This window comes from Ptychodera flava, chromosome 20 (genome assembly GCF_041260155.1).
Source record: "Ptychodera flava strain L36383 chromosome 20, AS_Pfla_20210202, whole genome shotgun sequence".
NCBI lineage: Eukaryota > Metazoa > Hemichordata > Enteropneusta > Ptychoderidae > Ptychodera > Ptychodera flava.
Window position 1 is genome coordinate 29,727,105 of NC_091947.1, and position 20,582 is coordinate 29,747,686.

Genomic DNA, 20,582 nt, shown 5'->3' on the forward strand with positions numbered 1-20,582 from the left:
CCAATGAAGGAATGATAGCGAGAAATCCTTTACTGGGCATGTGCACAAACAATGTTTGCAAAGTTTGCATTGAATTCAAAAAGTATGCCTATGAACAAGAACAGCTGCCACTATTCTGTACAAGGACATAGAACACATTTAAAAATGTTCTGATTATTTGCCCCAAAAAACTGTCAAGTTTTACAGTAGACTATGCTGTACTGTCGAATGTGATGCCAATGCACTCTTCTGCCTCTTTACCGCATAAAGCAGCTCAGGGAGATGTTCTGGTCTCCCATTTGTTGGGCTCATTTTGAAGCTTATGGAGTACATAAAGTTTGCAATATTTTTGTGAAAATAGAATATTCGATTTTTCTCCATAGAGTCAACACAGGGATGGATGGAGGCTATTTTGACTTTGAAGTGATGGGAAATCATTTGTTTTTCTAGTGCCAACTTTTTGCATGATAACCCCCTGACTTTATTCTCGATTTCAAAGAGGAATAGTTTTAAAGCTTGAGCACAACTTTTCAGTCTCAATTTTGAGTGTGTACTACCTTATGTAATACCACATGGAGTTGCTGCAATGCAGCAGAAGACCCACTGACGATACTCTTGAGTGTGATTAAAATAACAATTTTCACTGTTTCTGTATAGAGTATTTTTTCTCTGTCAACCTCTCTTGGCTGTATATTGGTAGCTTAATCCACAATATAAACTTTCAAGTCGCCAAAATAAAAACATCAAATTTTAGTTGGCTAAACGGAGAACACCAGCTGATAAAGTCAATACCTGCACACACACACACACACACACACACACATACACAGAGTCCAACAAACAACGAATAGGATACTTGAGGTTGAGAGCTGGAATTTTGGAAACTTTATTCCAAATGCCCAATGGTTCCACTGTTGTCTCATTCTTTAGACAACAATAAAGCAAACAATATATTGGAGTTATCCAAAGTTATCGAATACTTTCACATCCTTTGCAAGATATATGCCCAAAAGAAAATATTTACATTTACAAAAATGCTAGTTCTTGCAGCTCTTCAACAACTGAAAGTTCATGGCCAAGAGGATTTTTATCAGAGCTCAGTGACAGCACACTAAACAGTTCACAAAACACACAATACTCTGATCTAATTGGCAGAGGCACATGAATACGTATTGACAAGTTCAAAGTTATTCGTTTGCAATGGTGGAGGGTTTCGCATTCCAGTCACATGGCAGTTGTAAGTACAATTTTTGTGGCATCGATCAGTGTTATTCATCTGCTCTGGTCCGTCGTTTCTTTCCTGATGTCTCTGTGGCCTCAGCAGACAACTTTCTGCGTCGACCTTGATCATCATCCTGGAAGAAAGATTTGCACCATGAAATATTTTGTGAACCATTTTGAAAAAGATACTAAACTAACAAAAAGTAAGAAGAATACAATATCACAAACTTCGGCATAATAAGTGTCAAAAACTATCAACAATGGCTTGGACATTTGTCCGTGGAGTTAAAAGCATTTTGTTCCAATGCATGAAATTACTGTAAAATGCCTTTTTACTTAACATCCTATTTAGCTAATTTAGCTAACTCTGTCAATTCCTGAATATGAGATGCTGCTAATTAAAACTTTTCTCGATATTTGCTATGGTCAGGAAGGCATGTCACTGATTGCAATAAAAATCCAAATGCTAAAAAAAATGCAGCTTATTCAAAGTGTTATACAGTATTGGTTTGATTGAGTATCAGTAATATTGTGTACACCATATCCAATGACATATTCCCAGATAGGCTTTATCAAGACTCTAGACCACACAATGTTCATATAGCCATGCAGAGGAATGGAAAGAGTTGCTACACTACATTCAGTATTCAACCAACTGGTAGATATTCTGAAAAAGACATTAAATGAATTTCTGGCCAATATTTTATGTCTTTAGTGTGTTATGTTTACAATTTATTTTCAGAGAGTGAGAAGTTTCAAATCCCATGAATTCTATCAACCAGACTTGGAAAACCATTTTTTGTCGAAATAGTGAAAGGGAACTGTAGAAGAAAACTCTTTGTGGCAAATTTGTATAGATAATGCACAGCTATCAAATGATTTCATGTTGATTATAAAATTTCCCGTAACACTAAAAATACTGCTGGGCTCTGATTAAACTCAGAGTCAAACTAAAGTGATTTTCCTGTATGGTAATCCTTTTTACTCACCTTGTCAGAGGAATCTTGTCTCCTTGTTGGGGTTTCCCGGATCCTCAAGACCTTGGATTCCTTGGATTCTGATTGCTGGACCATCAGCTGAGTTGTCAGGAACACCTGTCGGAAATGTAACAAAGTAACCAATCAGATCAATTTCACATGTCACATGTCACAGGGAGCAATTTGAATGCCATCAAACCTTTGGTGTAGTTTTGAGATACTTTGAGCGTATTAAAAATGAAATAGACAACTTGAAAAATTATGATAGAAGGGACTGACTGTGTTATCATCATCGTTCCTCATAATCACTGATAATTGAGAATATTCATGGCAATACATCACATGAACAAAATACACAATCCAAATACTTTCATGTACCGGTATATCCCTGAAGACACAATTTACAATAATAGGCTAACATGTAACAAAGTTTCTCCTGACAACATCACCTTATCATGTATTGAATTGACTTACAGCTGCCAACAATCACGTAAAATTCATCTATACTCCACAAATATATATGTGAAGGAGAGCTGATTATGATGAGTTCTGCCTACCTAGTGGGCAGTTTCAGTACAGTATCAGCTCAGGACAAAACCTACTTTTCTCTGAGAATTTTTGCATTATGCTTTTTAGCTGTCCCAATTTCACTGCATGAATTGTAGATTTCAAGTTTTTTGATCCACAAAAATGAAATAAATCTAGAGGGTTTGAAACATTTTCTGACCTGTATGTGTTCCATGACATCTCGTTGCATTTCAATGGCCATGTGGTAGACATCGTGGTCGGAACTGTTGTACATGATGGCGTTTTGGAACATCAACATGATGTTTCTCTGAAATTCACTGGTGGTTCTCAGCTGCCCACTCTCTAGATTCTTCTTGATGGTGGACAGATCCATAGGACGGTAAACAATGCTGTGATAGCCAGGAGCCAAGTCATCCGTCACAGGATGCAGAAACACATTGGCATATCTGAAAGGTGTTCACAAATAGTTATGTATAGGAAAAACAAATAGTTATCACAAATAGTTATGTATATTCAGAAGGATAACAAGACTAAAATCCATAAAAAGCAATTTCAGGTAAGAGAAATAATTTCAGTATGATGATTTGGGGACTAATTTTTTCTCTGCTCAAGAACAATATGAGTAAATAGTCACTTCATCACCGGTGTATGGATCTGTACCTGCCTGTGCCTCTTGTGCCTGTGAAGTTGTACAATTTATTTTCAAGAAAGTGATTTCTCAGTGTTAGTGGGTTTTGTGCATTTGTATGAGAAAATGCTATATTGACAGACGACTGAGGACTGGTTACATACTTATGGGAAGCAGCGGCCCTCCAAACCATCATTATTGATTTCTTCCATGCTTTCTGTGCCTGTATGGCTTCAGGGTCATCACTTCTGAAAGAAAACCAAAGTCATTGGTCAGGCATTAATTCAACATATCTCATGTCTCTGAAGTCAAATTACACATCGTATTTTTATAGAGACCTAGCACACTGCCGAAATTTGTATAAGGTGGTTTGTGGAGAGTTCCAAAAACACATTGATAATATCTGTCGTGACTTATGATTCCCATTAGCCACTTTTACAAATCTCAACAACATCCTCCAGTACAAGTAATCTTGGACCATCCTACAAAGTTAGGGGGAAAATTACATTAAGCACACCCATATAGGATTTCCCAGTAAGTTAACAATCATGGATTTGGACTTACCCTTGTGATAGTGAGGCTGGACTACCTGGTATGGATTCAGTAAAGAACTGAAGATGTGGATGTGACTTGCTACCGTCATCACCGCTATCAGCTGCTAGCCACTCCTCAGCTTCACTTCTCTCATCATCCTTTCTCTCATCAACACTTCCCGCATCGCTGGTTCCGTCTTTTCTGGTCAGCTTCTCGGACATCTCTCCCTCACCATCCTCATCCTGGAAGTGATACCAATACATGAGGTTACATCACAAACATAGGGTTCAGGGGGATGTGTCTATTGGCAGAGACCACTGTTAGAGTATTTTGATGACCTTTACTTTGCACAGATTATCTTGTACACAGGACAAACTGTTATCAGAGGCCACATGTCATTGGACAAGTTGGGATGATACTGATTTGTGATTGGAAGAGTGATGATTTGGTATCGAATTAGACACCTTCAATAGGTCAAGCTGGAAGCCAGAGCCAGTAGGTCAGCACATGACAGTACAGTCAACAACCTACTTTGCTATAATGATGCTATCATGAAGGTGAAGAAACACAAATGGGAGGAGCAGCACATTCACCTGGCAAATTTTCTGTGGTGCTTTTTGTAAACTTTTTGCTCTAGGGAAGACAAATTATAGCTTTCTCAAGAACCAAATAAATATTACATGAAATAAATATCAAGAACTGAGGATGAACAAACCTGTTTTTCACGGTTCCTGACCCTGGCACTTTTCCGACTGCCAAAAGTCCTGGTCTTGGCACCTCTTCTCCTGGCTGATTTGGGATCACTTTCTGGTCTAGCTGACGATGTACTGCTGCTGGGAGATGCAGGTTCCTCCTTGAAAGACACCTCCTCATCCACACTGAGACTGCTCACTGGTTTGGTCTCTGCTGACAGGGTCTCTTCTTTCTCTGAACTCTACAATGTGGACACAAATAAGAAATATTTTCATTTTGACCTTTACCCTCTGACCTATGACCCTAGATGGCAAAGTATCACTGATTTTAGATTTGATTCAAGCTGACTTCCCAGTTACTGTTCTGATTGCATGTACGTCAAAAGGAAATCAAAGTTTTATGTGGACACAGAAACAGAATCTAGACAGGTTTGGCAGGATCCCAGAATCGTGACTATATGTCACATACTGAAATATCTATATAGTATTGCTGCAGTATTCACCCACCAGGTGATAGGTACCATTCTGTTAACTTAATCAAAGGCCTTTATTTGCTGGCTTTGGATACTATTGACTGCCTTGCTGTCACGTTCCCAATGTACACAGGCTGTGCTTTCCTTTTTCATCACAATACCAGGTGTCAAGATGGCTTTCAAACAAATCTTTCATTGAATTCATCCCACCATAGTGGGAGGGGAGGGCTTAAAAAGTATGTGAAAATTCATGAGTGGCATGTTGCAGAATGATTCCCACTTACTCTGTCAAGTTTTATGAGAAGATGATTTACTGTGATGAAAACAGCAAGGAAAGACTTTGTTATCTTGTGAGAACAATAACATGAAAAGTCAGGAGGAATCATAATATAATCATTATAAAGAAACTTTACATGTAAATGACTGTGCAATGAATGTACAGGAAATGCCAGCGTGGTATACAACAATGATGGACTGGACAGAATTTTTTTTCTCTAAATGATTTAAGTGATTGGTGAAATGATATGACTGATATGCAGTTTTGAAAATCTGTTTCATCCAATTTTTTGGTATAGCTGCGATTTCAAATTTCTTTTTCAACAATTCTGAAAATTTCAAAAAAGTACTGAGAGAAGCCATATACACAGCTATTTAGCCGAAAATCACTCCAGATGAATTATTTATGATCTGTTCCACTCATCAGGTTATAAACACTGGCTGAATTTCCTCCTTGTTTGCACTTACTAATTTGATGTGTGAATAAAGTTACTGGTTAGTAAGAAATAAAATATTCTATGATGTCACTTACTGTTACCATGAACTTAGCACTGAAAATACAAAGAAATTTGAGTATGAGGAAGAGAGAAGATGTTTATGTCAGTGCAGATGGCCAGCAAACTAAGAAATCTAATTGTAACATGACTAGGTCATAGGTCATTTGTTGCTATGGTAATGTGTCAGAATGAAGTGTTGTGCCAATAAAGTTTAACTCAAGATCTACAATCACGATCTACGATGAAAGTGAATGTTCAACCATTCTGGACATAAAACTAAATCTGGTGAAATGGTTTCACGAAGTCTACACTTTGCACATTTTTGTCAGAAATTTTTTGAAAGTTGATTTCTGAGTTTGCTGGCTAATGTAGAGAGCGTGCCCAGAACAGCACTGTATGTTGTGTGGTATGGAATCCTCCCCTGTAAAAGGCTGTGAATTCATAAAAATTAGTAGAAACCTAATGATATGTTTATTGTGGTTTTTTTAGCCTGGTGAGATCTGATACCTGCACATCTATTTCTTTCTCATCATCCCCTGTGTCCTTCTCACAGTGTTTGTCAACCTTTTCCTCACTCACTGTGACGTCGGTATCAGAGGGTTTGGCAGACACTGATTCAGTCTCCAGGGGCTCTGTGACCTCAATGTCTGTCCTAGGGCTTGTCTGTTCCTGTGTTGGGGGGATAAATACAAGACACTGCATAACATCCTGCTGGCGGAGGGGTTTTTAACCCTTTCACCACCTCTATATGGTTGCAACCCTATCGTTATGAGGCAGGGTTGGACTTCTGCACTGTAACTTGGGGGTGAAAGGGTTAATTAGAGTTGATTATGGAACTGCAAAACACTTTACTGAAGAAATGACATACAAACAGTCAAAACACATTCTGCTATAAACATAACTTATGCTTCTTACATGTACAGAATTCACAGTTCATGCAGTGGATGTGTTGTGAGAAGACTTACATCACTCTACAACTTGACAAATGTAGAGATTTACAGCCTTTTTGACAAACAGCGAAGATTGATAGAGCACAACAAGGTACATGAGAACTCTATTTACATCCAAAAGGCAAACACTAATGTAAAAGAATGTCTAAAGGAACAGTTGATGTAACTTTTGATCATTTTTTCGCTGATTTTGTCGTTACAGTATTGTCAACTATGGTTTCTTGTTATTATTATTATTATTTAATTCTTAACAAACGCACTACACATAGTCTCAGTGCATTGTACATACAATAAAGGACAAAAAAATAGACAAAGTTATCAAATAGTAAAACAACTCGGAATTGACTTAAAAAATGAAATGATGAATTAAAAATTAAAAAATGAGATAAAATATAGTGTCCAGTTAAAACCGATTCCAATAGAATAAAATATAGAATTGAGTAGTCCCTGTAAAAACATAAATGGACCTATGAATAGTACTTAGTAAAAAGATGTGTCTTTAAACCACGTTTAAAACAGTCAATAGTTTGAGCAGTACGAATTTCATGCGGCAAAGAATTCCATAAATCAGGTGCACATACAGAAAAGGCTCTTTGACCGTACGCTTTATTAAACTTCCCTCGTGGTGGCACTAACCGTACGGAGTTCGATGATCGCAGGTCTCTGGATGGGACATACATTTCGGTCAGTTCTTTCAAGTAAAGTGTTGCGATTCCATGAACAACTTTAAAGGTAAGTAGCAAAACTTTAAATATAATGCGAGCCTCTATTGGAAGCCAATGCAGATCAGTTAAAACTGGAGTGATGTGACAAAATCTACGTGTACGGCTAACGAGGCGAGCTGCAGCGTTTTGGACTGATTGGACACGTGCAAGTTGATCTTTGTGGACACCATAGAGGAGACTATTACAATAGTCCAATCGGGAAGTGACAAACGCGTGGATTAATTTCTCTGTGGTTGCTTTATCCAGTAAATTACGTATCTTGCTTATCCTAGATAATGAAAAATAACCATTCCTGCAGATCTGACTTATATGATTTGACATGGAGCCATCACTGCTGAGAGAAACACCTAAATTCCGAACGGAGAGAGAAGGAATGATGTTGATTTCACCTACTCTCAGGCTGGTCAGTGGTACAGTATCTGATTTAAGGCGCGATGAGAAGTGGACGACCTCTGTCTTATTATCGTTGAGAACTAGCAAGTTACATTTCATCCATCCGCGAATTTCGTCGACACATGTCTCAGCATTGACTTTCACGTCATTTGGATTGTTACAGACAACATAGATTTGCGTATCATCCGCATACATCATATAATCAAGATCGTGAGCAATAATTACTCTTCTAGTGGAGCCGTGTACAAGGTAAAGAGGATTGGTCCTAACACTGAACCTTGTGGGACACCAAACTTCATGAATGAATCGACGATGTTGAAGAGCCCACCTTGACGTGTTGATTACGATTTAACAAATACGACCGGAACCAAGACAAAGCTGTGCCAGTAATGCCAAAACGAAATTCAAGTCTATGTAGAAGCACCTCGTGATCGATGGTGTCAATGCGGCAGATAGATCTAGCATGATGAGCAGAACATCCTTTTTCTCATTCAGGGCCAGCATGATGTCATTGTGGACACGCACAAGAGCAGTCTCAGTACTGTGGTTAGCACGATATGCGCTTTGACATTTGGTAAACAAATTAAATTTGCTTAGATGAATGTTTAATTGCGAAGCTACAATCCGCTCAAGGATTTTCGATAAAAATGACAAATTTGAAACGGGTCTGTAATTTTTAAGGATGTTCTTGTCCAGATCAGGTTTCTTAAGCAGTGGTCTGATGATGGCCGATTTGAAATGACTGGGAACTATGCCGGTAGAAAGTGACGCATTAAACAAAATGGCCAAGAAAGGTGCGAAAGCATTGATATGATCTTTGATACAGCTTGCCGGCAGTGGGTCAAGGTCGCATGTTTTTGAAGACGCTTGCTTAACCAACGATGTTACTTCATCTGTTGTAACAGAATTAAAGTTAGTAAATGTGTGGATTGGTAGGATGTCATCACGATCAATGCAAGGAGTTTGAGTGCCAAGGCCCTCACGAAGTTTCAACACCTTACTATCAAAGAAGTCGATGAATTTTGTAGGAATTTCTGTCACAGGAATGTTACTTGGAAGGACGTTAGAATTGGTTGTTCTAGTGTCAGACAACTCAGCAATGATCTTATACAATCTCTTGGTGTCAGCCTCTTGTATTCGATTCCGATGATAGCTCGCTTTAATCTCATCACATCGACGGAAGTATTCATATCGCTTTGCAGTGAATATTTGAGAATCGATTTCGAGTTTTGTGCGGCGCCATTTTCTCTCTAACTGTCGCACCTGTTCAAAAGATCTTCAGAAAACCATGGGACGCGTCTCTTCTCAATCATGACTTTTTCAGAGACTGGGGCAACACTATCCAAAACATCTGTGACACCATCATGGAAAAATTCAGAGAGGCTTTCAACACCGACATTTCGTGGGTAGTTTGCAAGTTTGTCACAACCTTGTCTTGGAAATCTTCGCCATTGATGGACCGAAAGTTCCGTCGCGTGATTGTGGTCTTTTGGTTTGGTGGTCGCTGTACATTTAAATCAAATTGCACGATGCCATGATCGGAGTTCATGAAGTGTTCAACAGTAACTGAATGTAAAAACTGGTCTGTTGTACGTGTTATGAGTAGATCCAGGGTGTGGCCCATGGCATGAGTAGAGTGTTGAACGTGTTGTTGTAATCCCATCGACTGTAACAGGTTTGATAACTTTACTGTATCAGGTGAGGTCGCATAATCGAAGTGAATATTAAAGTCCCCTGCTATTATGAGATGACCAGGCGAAGGTATGGCAATTTCAAGTAAAGTGGAGAACTCCATGATGAAATCATTTATAGTTGCCTTGTTTTTCGACGATTTAGGAGGTCGGTAGATGGCGATAATATGTAACGACTGACTGGCAGATTTTAGAGTGATGTCCAATGATTCGAAAGAATTAAAGGAACCAGATCTCTTCTCAACAACTTTTAAGTTTGAACGTGCGATCACAGCTACGCCGCCACCTCTCCGTGCAGACCGAGACCTCTGGTGTATTGTATAGCCATGAATTGATGAGTTAAATTCTGCGATGGTGGGATCAGTTTGGCCTTTCAACCATGTCTCAGTGATGACTAAAATATCCAGTTTCTCTTCAACCAAAGTTGTTGCGATGGCGCCTATTTTACTTGTTATTGAGCGAGCATTCCACAGAGCAGATTTCATTTGTAGCTTTTGTAAACACCTGGATACTATTGGAATTTTCACCAAGACTGATTCTCGTTGGCATCAGCTGGCTGAAAAGTGCGGTGACTAACAAAACTTTGAATGGTCTTTGGTTCATCTTTGACAGTGCTTTGATCGCCTAACTGCCGTAGCACACTTGTTCGAAAACATTCCCTAGACAACCGCCTGGCCCGATGGTAGGTAACAACTGTTTGAATACGATACCTGGGCTTTGGGTGTTTCAGTCCTGCCTTGCGTCCTCGCGGTCTGAACAGTGAATTGACAGGATTCCACCTTGAACAAAGAGTCTTACGTAATAAGGACGGTCGGGTAGCCATTTTCCAAAATCACCAACGTTGCGCACACACAAGTAGAAAACTCAGTGAAGTTTGCTCCCTCCAGGAATGATAAAAGTAGGGCTAAAAGTCCAGAAGGGTCCTCAAACACTTAAAACAACAGATAAAAACTGTTCGGCACTGAGACGACTTTTTAAAACTGTAAAATCCTTAAAAACGGAGAGACGAGCTGAAAGGCTGCGATGAACAGCGCCAACATACATCTACTCCTCAACGCATGTTGAGACACACAGTATTTAGCTTGTCAGCTCTGTCTGTATATTTCTAGACTGCGTTGCTATCGTTGACATGAGAATTCTGGTCTGGACTTAAATTCAAATTTAAACAATTACAGTGCATCTTACATGAAAAGATGATGTGTTGAAAGGCTAAATAGTGGTTGTTTCAACGTGCTTTGGAGAGTAGAACAGGATCTTGCAACTGACATACAAAAAATGATGAAAAAAATGTCAAAAGATACAGCTATTGTCTCTTTAACATTGGTATACATAATGTTTTGGCAAAACAAAGAAGATCTAGGGTTTTAGTTTTTCTAAAATGAGAGCATTTCAACTGTACATGAGGCTTCAACACTCACTGGCATTTGGGAGATTTATAACAACTTGTATTGTGAGCATTTGAACAACTACTTGAGTCTACCCAAATGCATTTCACAATATCACAAACTGCCACAAAAGGCTAATTGATCATTTGATGCTGGAACACACAGCTATTTAAAGGAATAAAATTATTTCAAAGCATTCTGCATTTCATCACACACCAATAAACAAAGACTTACAATAATTTTAACACTATCCTCTGATGTTTCATCCTGGATTTCAATGCTTGGAATCTGGATTGGTTCCGGATCTTTTGTTATTTCAGTTGTACTTGGTACTGGCAGCGGGACAGTTAGTGGTGTGGAATCGGATCCACCGACATGCACTGGTGTGGTTGGTGTCTTGGGTATGCTACTGCATGATATTGTCTTCGGAGAATTCAATAGTTTGGACAATGTAGGTGCACCTAGGCAGACAAGAAGTGAAAAGTTGATTTCAAATCCTAAGTTTGCAGCATTCATAAACAAATTTCATTGAAGGTTCATTTACTGCCCCGAATTCTGAATTCTACCCTTATTTTCTACAGCTACACATGTTTTTCTGTAATAAAATGTGCACTGGAAAAAAATGGGATTTGGACTCAACAAATATTCTAACCACACATGTTCAACATTTTGTTATGAAAAGATACATATTCTTGCTTGAAAATACTAACAAGTTACAACTGCACTTCATTCGAGACTACGACAAAGACTGCTAGGCTTGCTGTGACAGTATGCTCAATCAAATTACAACTGCAAAAAAAAATGACAGGTCAAGTAGGGGTCAAGAAAATGGCAAATTTGACTTGATGACAGAGATGAAGCTATGCATTTTTCATACTCATTTATTATAGTATATATGGTTTTAGAACATGGGGACCGATTTTTCACACATAGGACAAGACACAGTGTAACGTGAATTACAAGTTTCCAATACCTGCAAGACTTTGTTTACTTGGTGATGGGGACGTAGGAACTGTTGTGGCAGTAGTTGTAGTTGGTGTTGTGGTCGGACTCAGAGTTGCAGTACTTGTGTTGAAATCCAGCTGGGTGGTGGTCTCCTGTGAAGTTTGGGAAAACACATATGGTTTGAACACCCGTTGCTGATACAAGGAATGAGGTCAATGCCGGGCAACAGGGGCAGAATGTTAATGTCATACACCATCAAGCAATGCACTATGTCAATATCAAGAGATGAAATGGATGGTGGGGTGTAAATTACAAGAAACTGGTAATAATAGTTCATTTCAACAATGAATATCAGTATAGTGTGACCAAGTGAATTATTGCTGGTGTATATTTAATAAAATAATGAACAACGTAAATGTTATGAAGTGAATCTAGCAGTCAAGTGATAGTGATCAGCAATTGACGCATAGTTAGCAATGATCAGTATTATTATAAACCATGAACACGGCAAAGGAGATATATAAGTGTAAAGTTATTAGCATGTGATTTCAATGTTGTGAACTTAGCACTATCAAGAAATAACAGATGCAAAACTGTTATAATAATAAAGTGGGAAATAAGCAAGAATGATATGAAGAATGATTTAACATGTAGATATGTTACTAGTTATGGTTATTTCAGTATTAAAAACACTAACAACAAAAGAGTTGAAGATTGACACAAATAAATCAACAGTCAGTAAATGGGAACAGGAACGTATACCACTGTTATTGAATTCCAGAAGCACTTTCAATGTGTTTGTAAAAAAGGCAAATATCTGTCTGGTATTTCAGATGTTCAATATTTGACGTGAATATAGTCAATCAAGCTGATAACACATTTAAATACACAAAGTCACCATGCAAAATATATGTTGACAAAAAATAATTTGCATGCAAAGACAAGAAATTAAGTCTCATTTCAGATGGTATCACAGTATCTTCACTGTATAGTCATTCACAGAGTTTTTATGGGAAATTAATCTTGTCACATTGACAGCATGTACAAATACTGTATTATGAGAATGTACAGGAAATAAAGCTGTTATGAAATGAAACTGTAAAGTCCGTGCTACAGAGTACTATAGACAGCCTGCACCAGTTGTCCCCACAATTTTGGTAGAATGAAATGTTTATATTTGTGAATAAAGTCACTGAGGGTTGTACCAAAATGGATTTTAGGAGGGTGAAAGTGACAGACTTCCTGGAGGAAAAGATATCATGAAGTGACAGCATGCAATGCTTTCGATCTTCACACCATTGATAAAATGTGTGACAATGAAGTACTACAGACATTGATTCTAATGCCATGGGAAAGACAACTACACTTTTAAACATAGTAAAAGTGGTTTCTTATAAAAGATATGGCAGAGCAGTGATGGCCCCCATGTTGTCAGCATTTGATAGTGAAGTTTACCTTGTTAGGTGAAGTTAGTCCTTCTTGAGCAAGATAGTGGTGTCTATTCTTAAGTAGTGATGATAACAGAGGGGAAGGTGGTGCAGAAGTTTTAGTGAAGGTGTTGCTACACGTTACCTCTTTGTTATTCTGAGACGTCTCAGAAGCCGCAGTTTCTGAAGAAGGAATCTGCTGATAAAATTGGACATGTTTGCAGTTAGCATGTGTACTGTCGACTTTCTGTTTATATATACCTTCTCTTTAAATACTGGTACACTTAGATATTTCCATTTGACGTTCTGAATACAGAAATATTTGAAAATTTAATACAACCACATAATGGCAGCAGTTTTCTCGCCAGCAACTTCATACCATTCCGCTATGTTGTTCCTCATACACTTGACATTTATGATATAAAGCATTATAGTATGATCAAGTTTGCAGTAGACTTTGAATTTTACCTGTCTGACCAAGTATTTACGTGTGCATGTTTTGGGACACACCATTTTTTGGGGGTAAGGGGAGGGATTACCTCTGTGGGGGTATCAGCACCACTGTCACTTTCCGTTTTGTCTTCTGTTCCAGACCCTGATCCTGACTGCTGTGAAGACTGCTTGGCTTGGAACAACCGGAGATTCTGTAGTTTCTTCTTAGACTTATTCAACGGTTGTGCTATTGGTTTTCCTGGAGGTTTAGCTACAAGGGTAGAAACACGGTGAAAGGCATTTGCTTGCTACGATGGATCAATTCTCTTCCCTTTCCCTTACATGGTAGTAGCTTCCTAAAAAATTCTGTTTCCATTTCCTTTCAATTCAATGAATTGACAGTCTACTAGTTGCTCCTACATGAATATACAGCTGTATATGCACACTTTACCACATACTTCCACTGACATTACGTAATATTGGTTAATACTCACAGATACAGACTTTGGCCAAATGTACCTTTTCAAGATACATACGAATACAATGTTTTCTTCTGATACTATAAACTTATGACAACTCAATGGCAGATATTCAATCCATTTCTAGTTTCACAACATGTCAGAAAAACCCAGCCTAGGAAAGGCATGCTGACTAGAACAAGGAAGGCGTTACAAGAGCTGACTGGCACATGGTGTGAAAGTGAACACCTGGATGTAACCATAACTTACCAGCACTAGCCGCTGCCTTGGCTTCACTAGCCTGTCTCATGGCCTCTGCTGCCTCTGCTGATGCCTTCTTCTCTCTGTCAGAAAAAACCCAGGATAATACTTCAATGGAGTTTAAATTAAAGCCAGAGCAAATATAATTTTCCTGTTAATTGCAGAAATGTCACATTTCACTGTTATAAATACATCTGTGTAACCAAGGATAAATAACTTTCTTTATTTAAGGATTAGAGACAAAAGGAAAGGAAAGATTTTGTAATACATTGAAAACTGTGAATTATGCCTTTCAATCTGAAGCTTGTTAGTAAAGGCTCACTTACTGTGAAATTGGAGCTCTCTGCACTGTGCTCCATGACCAAGATGGCGAATTAGCAAATGGAGTAGATGACTTAACTTCAGAAATAGAGAGGCTAAAATCAGGATATTCACTGAGGTTAGGCTACATGAGTAAATAGACTGGAAAGAATGGCAGACATTTTGCTGCCTCTTTATCTCCATGACTACCTTACTATTACATACTAAGAGGACCTGTCTATGTCAGATATACCTCCATATTCTGACCTTTAATACTCTGACACTTGGTAGAATCATAGTGCAATGACCTTAAAACACAAAATATGAATTACATGTAGGTTCATCAGTCTTTTCATGGTTATGTGTATTGTGGACAGCACTGACTTTACCACTTCATTCTGCTGACTGTTAAAAAGGATTCATCGTGCAAAACAACAAACAAGTGAAAATCTATTAAAGAAACAGATTTGGTGATGAACAGCGAGCAACTGGACTCTCTAGCTACAATCATGATCGAGAGTCCAGAGACAGGAAAATTCAACTTTACTAGGGTACTCTTACACTGGCAGAGCAAAAGTCTCAGAGAATTTTCTCAAAAAAGAGACTGATTACAAGTCAATATGCAACTGGTACACTATATATGACGTACCACTAGATTTATTTAATCTTTTTGTAATGAAATCAGTTGTTTAGCCAGATTACTGATTTCACTCCTTTATTTTTACCGTGCATAAAATATAAGCATATTTGTCATTTTCTCTTTTTTCAACTGTCTTTAAAAAGCTTGTACCACAAAAATTTCCTGTTGTCCCACTTCTTTTTTTTTCAGCAGCACAAAATGTCATACAACATTTTTTTCCCGGTGAGAACACTACATTGTGTATATGATATTGTATGTTGTCCCAAATAACCGTCACCATAATATTTTGTTTAGCAACGTTTCTCAATCTGCAAATAATTACACAAACTTACTTGACTATATCTTCCCATATGGACTTAAGTAAATGATCTGCTTCCCCTCGTCGTATTTTGTCAGCTTCTGATTTCAGTATTCTGTACTGTTGTTGACTGTCTTCAATTTGTCTTTTTAATTCTTCAACTCTTTCCTGAGTTAACTTCCTGACTATGAGATCACCTGGTGTTTCCACCTCTCCACGGTCACTGCTGCGTTTACGTCTGTCAGTAAAAAAATTCAGAAGAAGTGATAAATACCAATGTTTTACACACCTTTGGAGTAAAGCGCACAATCTGAGGTACATCATATTATTGTATATCGATAATAATTAATTTATCTCTGGATTTGCATATTGAAACAATACTCACTGAAACAATAAAAATCTGTAGCAATCGAAGCATTAGAAGACCTGTGTGCACACAATAAACTTCATACTTCACTGTTGTGCTGAAATACTATGCATATATGTGTTATCACCAACATGTACAATGAGAGTATTAATGAAACTATGAAAATGTGCACTCTATGCACTGACAAATAATTTCAAGTAAAGTACTGACTATAATCTAACTTCCAGCAAGGTACTGACTGAAAATTTGTAATTACTTGCATCATCAATCAGCAGAGTACATTTAACTACTGGATGACACTGAAACTGGTTTGACTGTAGGCAGTGTTTCCGCTGCCCGCTCGCCAAATCGCAAATGCGAGAAAAAAGTAGCGTTTGTCGAGAAGATTTTGGCAAAAGTTAGCCAAACTTGCGAATCAAAAATTGCACTATGACGTCATCACTTTGTCCGTCCGCGCGCACATGTCCTGCATTCAACTTGAGACGTAATGCTTTATCTCTGCATGTGTATCCCCGACCTTATGCGTCAGGAGATCCTATTTGTAACACATACAGTATGAATAAAATTGTAACGAAATAACTTACAAATCAATAGCACCGCATGTATATCATGACTAGTTGGCTAAAATGTTGCGAAGTTTTGGGTTTGACTACGCGCAATGTGTGCCTACAGATAACTCCGTGCAGTGACAGCCATGTCATCGTCAACACTGAATTGAAGGATCGTAGTGACGGTGAAACTAAGCAAAAACGGCAAACTTTCCTTTTTGACTTTGGCTGCCCCACCAATATGGGGGAACCACCCCTACAACACACATTCTAAGCGCAAGTAAAGCTATGAAATGGAAAGAAAGATTATGATCAATGTAGGAAAGTCGACCGTGAATTTGGAAAGGAAGGTAGCCGCATGCATGCTCAAAAGCATACGCATGGCATTTTTTAGAACGTAGAGCGAGTAAGGCACTCCTGAATAGCGAAAATGTTCGTTGTGTATTGCTGCCAACAAGAAAATACCTTTACTGGCGTTAGAAACTTGTGTGAATTGAGTTCCTTAAATATAAATTCGCGACAATTTTCAGTGTATCACGGACCGTGGTGTATTGTGACGTGACATATCGTATACAGACTTTCAGAGAAGGCGCTCGCTCGACGTCGGCCGAGTTGGCCTTGTTCCGCGTTCACATCGTGCAAATAAATACGCAAAGTCTTGTCGCGATATTTGAGCATTTAACTTGATCGTCAGTGAAACAAAAAGATGTTTCTCCATATCAAAAGGGTATATATTTGATATTTTACGGTTCTATTTACATAATAGACGTGAACATTTGGATTTATGATCCGTGATTTCCGCGATCCATGGCATGATTCAAGCTGACAGCACTGTGAATGAATACACACTGACGTCTTCCATGATGACCCCTGACCCAAGCGCCATTGATACGCTGTGCGCTGTCCGAGCTTCGCTCGCTAAACTTCAAGCGTAAAGCAAATGTATTGGAAGTCTAAAAAAATACACATATTTCTCAAGTCTGAGAGTATTTTACTTTCAAACTGCTGCGAGAATGGATATCTGATTCGTTTGAAAAAACTACTATGCTGAACCAGGTTTCGTGCCGTTGTCTGTAGCGATATGTACAGTATCGCACGATAGCGATTTCAGGTTTGTTATTGAATATAGTTGCATTCCGTTCGCCTAACTTTGGACAAGTGTCGCTTGAAATTCGGACAAATTTTATGTTGTATGTGTGGCTGATGTTGGCACCTTGTAATCTGAACCATAAATTGGTGTTACTTTCAGTATCCATAGTAGCACTAACAGGGTTTATTTCCGTCATTCTTACGGAAAATGCAGACAAATATTTATTTTTGCATATTAATGAGAAAGATATGACGTCATTTTTGATCAGTGGTATCGGCTTGGCTAATTGAATATCTGGTTTGGCGAATAATTTTTAGGGCTTCTAGCCAAATTTGCTACAAGATTTTGGAACCCAGGGGAAACACTGCTGTAGGTCTGATTCTGTTGTAAATTCGTCTTCTATTTCAATCAATAAAACATACTTCTAATGGCTGTGTTCCAGTCATCACTAATTTAGCAGATCAAAGACCATAATAAGAGAGAAATATTCTAATAATAACAAATAAATAGCTGACTTACTTTGGTGTTTCTACAGTTTCAAGTAGTTCTGAATACTGAGATGCACAGTTCTGTGAGAGAAAATAAATAATGGGTCTTAACTGAGATCATTAACGTTGACAGCAGATTTAGTTATGGGAGAAATAAACAAAATGGATCAACTGGCCAATTAACCTGTTATGTTAAACAACAACAGCCCCCTCCCCCCTTATTTCCTGTGAACAGGTCCACAATCATCATTGATAACAATGGTATTAGGCCAAACCATGGTTGTAGAAGAGTTAAAATCTACTGTCTGCCTTGATGTGGTGGTACTAATATGAGTTAAGTTGCCTGGTATAAAAAGCATTTACACGTAGCGTACTTTCAATAATAAGGCAATATCAGCATTATTAACTTACAACATACCTTTTGTGAAAACCAGTCAGGTGGTCTTGTTGGCTCCCCAAAGGGTTTTATTGCTCTACTTACTGAGACCCTACAAGATTTACATGTGCAAAACAATAAAATAATTATTATGATTGATTGATCAGAAGAATGGATTACAGGGATAGATTCCAAGACATCTAACTTCCATCATATCCTTTACGTGTACAAAAAGGCTGATGTGATTTAACTTTGGAAACTAAGAACTTTATGTGTTTACAATTTTATTTTTCCTACATTCTGATGTGTCTGGAATGTTTACCTTTGATTTAGGAGGCATTTCAAAGTTGCTTCAAAGTTTCCTTGCACAAAGCACTTTTAAGAGTTCAAGATTTGTAGGACATGTGAACAGCAACAGAAGTAATTCTAAAATTGCTATGAATACCAGCAGCCATGGTATTCTTTGCATATTGATTACTTTGAGAGATTTGTTCTGCTGCTATCATCAATTCAACATGTTGTAATTCCCAACACTGATCAGAATATTGTTGATCGCAATTTAAGGTTTGTTACTATATATAGCTGCACGCGCGCGACTTTCGGACAACGCTGTCTAAAATTCGAACAAACTTTGTTGATGCATGCGCGGCTGTTGTTGCAGCTTGTAGTCTGAGCCATAAAATACCACGAACTAGTGTGACTTTTAGTAACCATTGTAATGCTACCAGGTTTTATTTTGGTTGTTTATGAGGAAAATGAACACAAATATTTATTTATGCATATTAATGAGAGAAAAACATGACGACATTTGTGATCAGTGCTATTACATGTACATCTAAAAATTCTTATATAATTCTCTTTCAAAGTCATCAAACACAATTACAGGACTGTGACACATGTAACTACACAAGTTCTGATTCTTTATCATATATTTAATTCTTATAAAATGATCTGTCCTTACCAATTTTGGTCACCACTTCTCATGACAGATGATGCCAAACACAGTCTTTCTCTGATAGACCATTTGTCTGAGGAAGCACTTCTACCGGCAACAACTGGAGTTGCAGTTTCTATATTCAAATGAAAAAACAATACCATATTCACCCTGGCTTTTTTCAACATGTATAGTCTACTGCTAGTATTGTTAAATTTTGCGTTGATGGAGTTTGTGAGAAAGGGAAGCCCTAAAACTGCCATTGATACTGAAACTGATACTGAAACTGTTTTACTGTGATAATAACTTGTCTATATTGGGCTATATTTAGCACACTGTAATTGGGGAGCTAGAAACCAAAAACTAATGACCCATGAGTTTGGGCTTGTGGATTTGGTCATCCCGATTCCGTATAAACGCACTCTCACGTTTTCGAAACAAGCGAAAGACGACCGACCCACTGTACCACTACCAGGTGTGAGAGGGCGTGAGATGTTAGTAAACAGAGAGAAATGGGACCCTCCAACTAAATGGAAAAGGGAGAATCACACCATTGCCTGGGTACCTAACTAAATGGTTATTAATAATGCAGCTTGATTGGAATTAATTAATTGCCTGCAAGGCCTCTTCGACCAAATCAGTGGTCCTGCCCTCGAAATAAATGTTGCCCTGCTTCATGGATTTACTTCACATTCCTATAAAGGGATTTGTAAATGATTTCAAGAGGAGCAGTGTGCCCGACCATGCTTCTCGGTCACGCGATCAAACAAAACAACACGTATTCTTACTCCCGTTGCCCTCTTTCATTGTCATGGGCATCGATCAAAATATCATAGCGATGTTTTTAACAACTCGAAATTGCTTAATTTCATACTCTTGCCATCTTTAGCGATAGCAAACGAGTGCTTATGAAGAAAAATCTACGACATTGGAAGTACTTACTTTGAACGGCCGCCATTTTGCGATTTTCTACCCTGTTTATAGACCGTGAGTTGATATCGACGCTGAAGATGTTCTATTTAACACAAAGTATGTTTCTGTCTGTGCATGGCGGGAAAGAATTACATCA

The 20,582-nt window shown here is 38.2% G+C and overlaps 1 protein-coding gene across 30 annotated transcripts; it reads right to left on the minus strand.

Moving 5' to 3' along the window:
• Nucleotides 1–841: 841 nt before the first annotated feature.
• LOC139120562 (bromodomain-containing protein 8-like) lies at nucleotides 842–20,550 on the minus strand. 30 transcript variants are annotated; one of them, XM_070685052.1, is made up of 18 exons: nucleotides 20,456–20,543; nucleotides 19,541–19,649; nucleotides 18,622–18,691; nucleotides 18,235–18,284; nucleotides 15,745–15,948; nucleotides 14,799–14,888; nucleotides 14,482–14,555; nucleotides 13,861–14,024; nucleotides 13,467–13,517; nucleotides 11,923–12,046; nucleotides 11,184–11,410; nucleotides 6,313–6,474; nucleotides 4,583–4,801; nucleotides 3,898–4,109; nucleotides 3,498–3,578; nucleotides 2,905–3,151; nucleotides 2,190–2,294; nucleotides 842–1,334 (listed from the first exon to the last, which is right to left on the minus strand). In XM_070685052.1, exons 1-18 carry the CDS (start codon nucleotides 20,469–20,471, stop codon nucleotides 1,248–1,250), a joined length of 2,292 nt encoding a protein of 763 aa, XP_070541153.1. In that variant the 5' UTR covers nucleotides 20,472–20,543; the 3' UTR covers nucleotides 842–1,247. The 30 variants fall into 30 exon arrangements, with proteins under 30 accessions (XP_070541153.1, XP_070541150.1, XP_070541144.1 ...); XM_070685049.1 differs by having other exon boundaries at nucleotides 3,498–3,581; XM_070685043.1 differs by having other exon boundaries at nucleotides 13,350–13,517.
• Between the last annotated feature and the right edge of the window lie 32 nt (nucleotides 20,551–20,582).

Bases quoted from the DNA above. Each gene is read 5' to 3' on its own strand.
- LOC139120562 (XM_070685040.1), bottom strand. The intron at 15,949-18,234 runs GTAAGTCAGCTA...TTTTACTGACAG, and splicing joins GAAACTGTAGAAACACCAAA to ACGTAAACGCAGCAGTGACC. The intron at 11,411-11,922 runs GTATTGGAAACT...TTGTCTGCCTAG, and splicing joins AAGTAAACAAAGTCTTGCAG to GTGCACCTACATTGTCCAAA.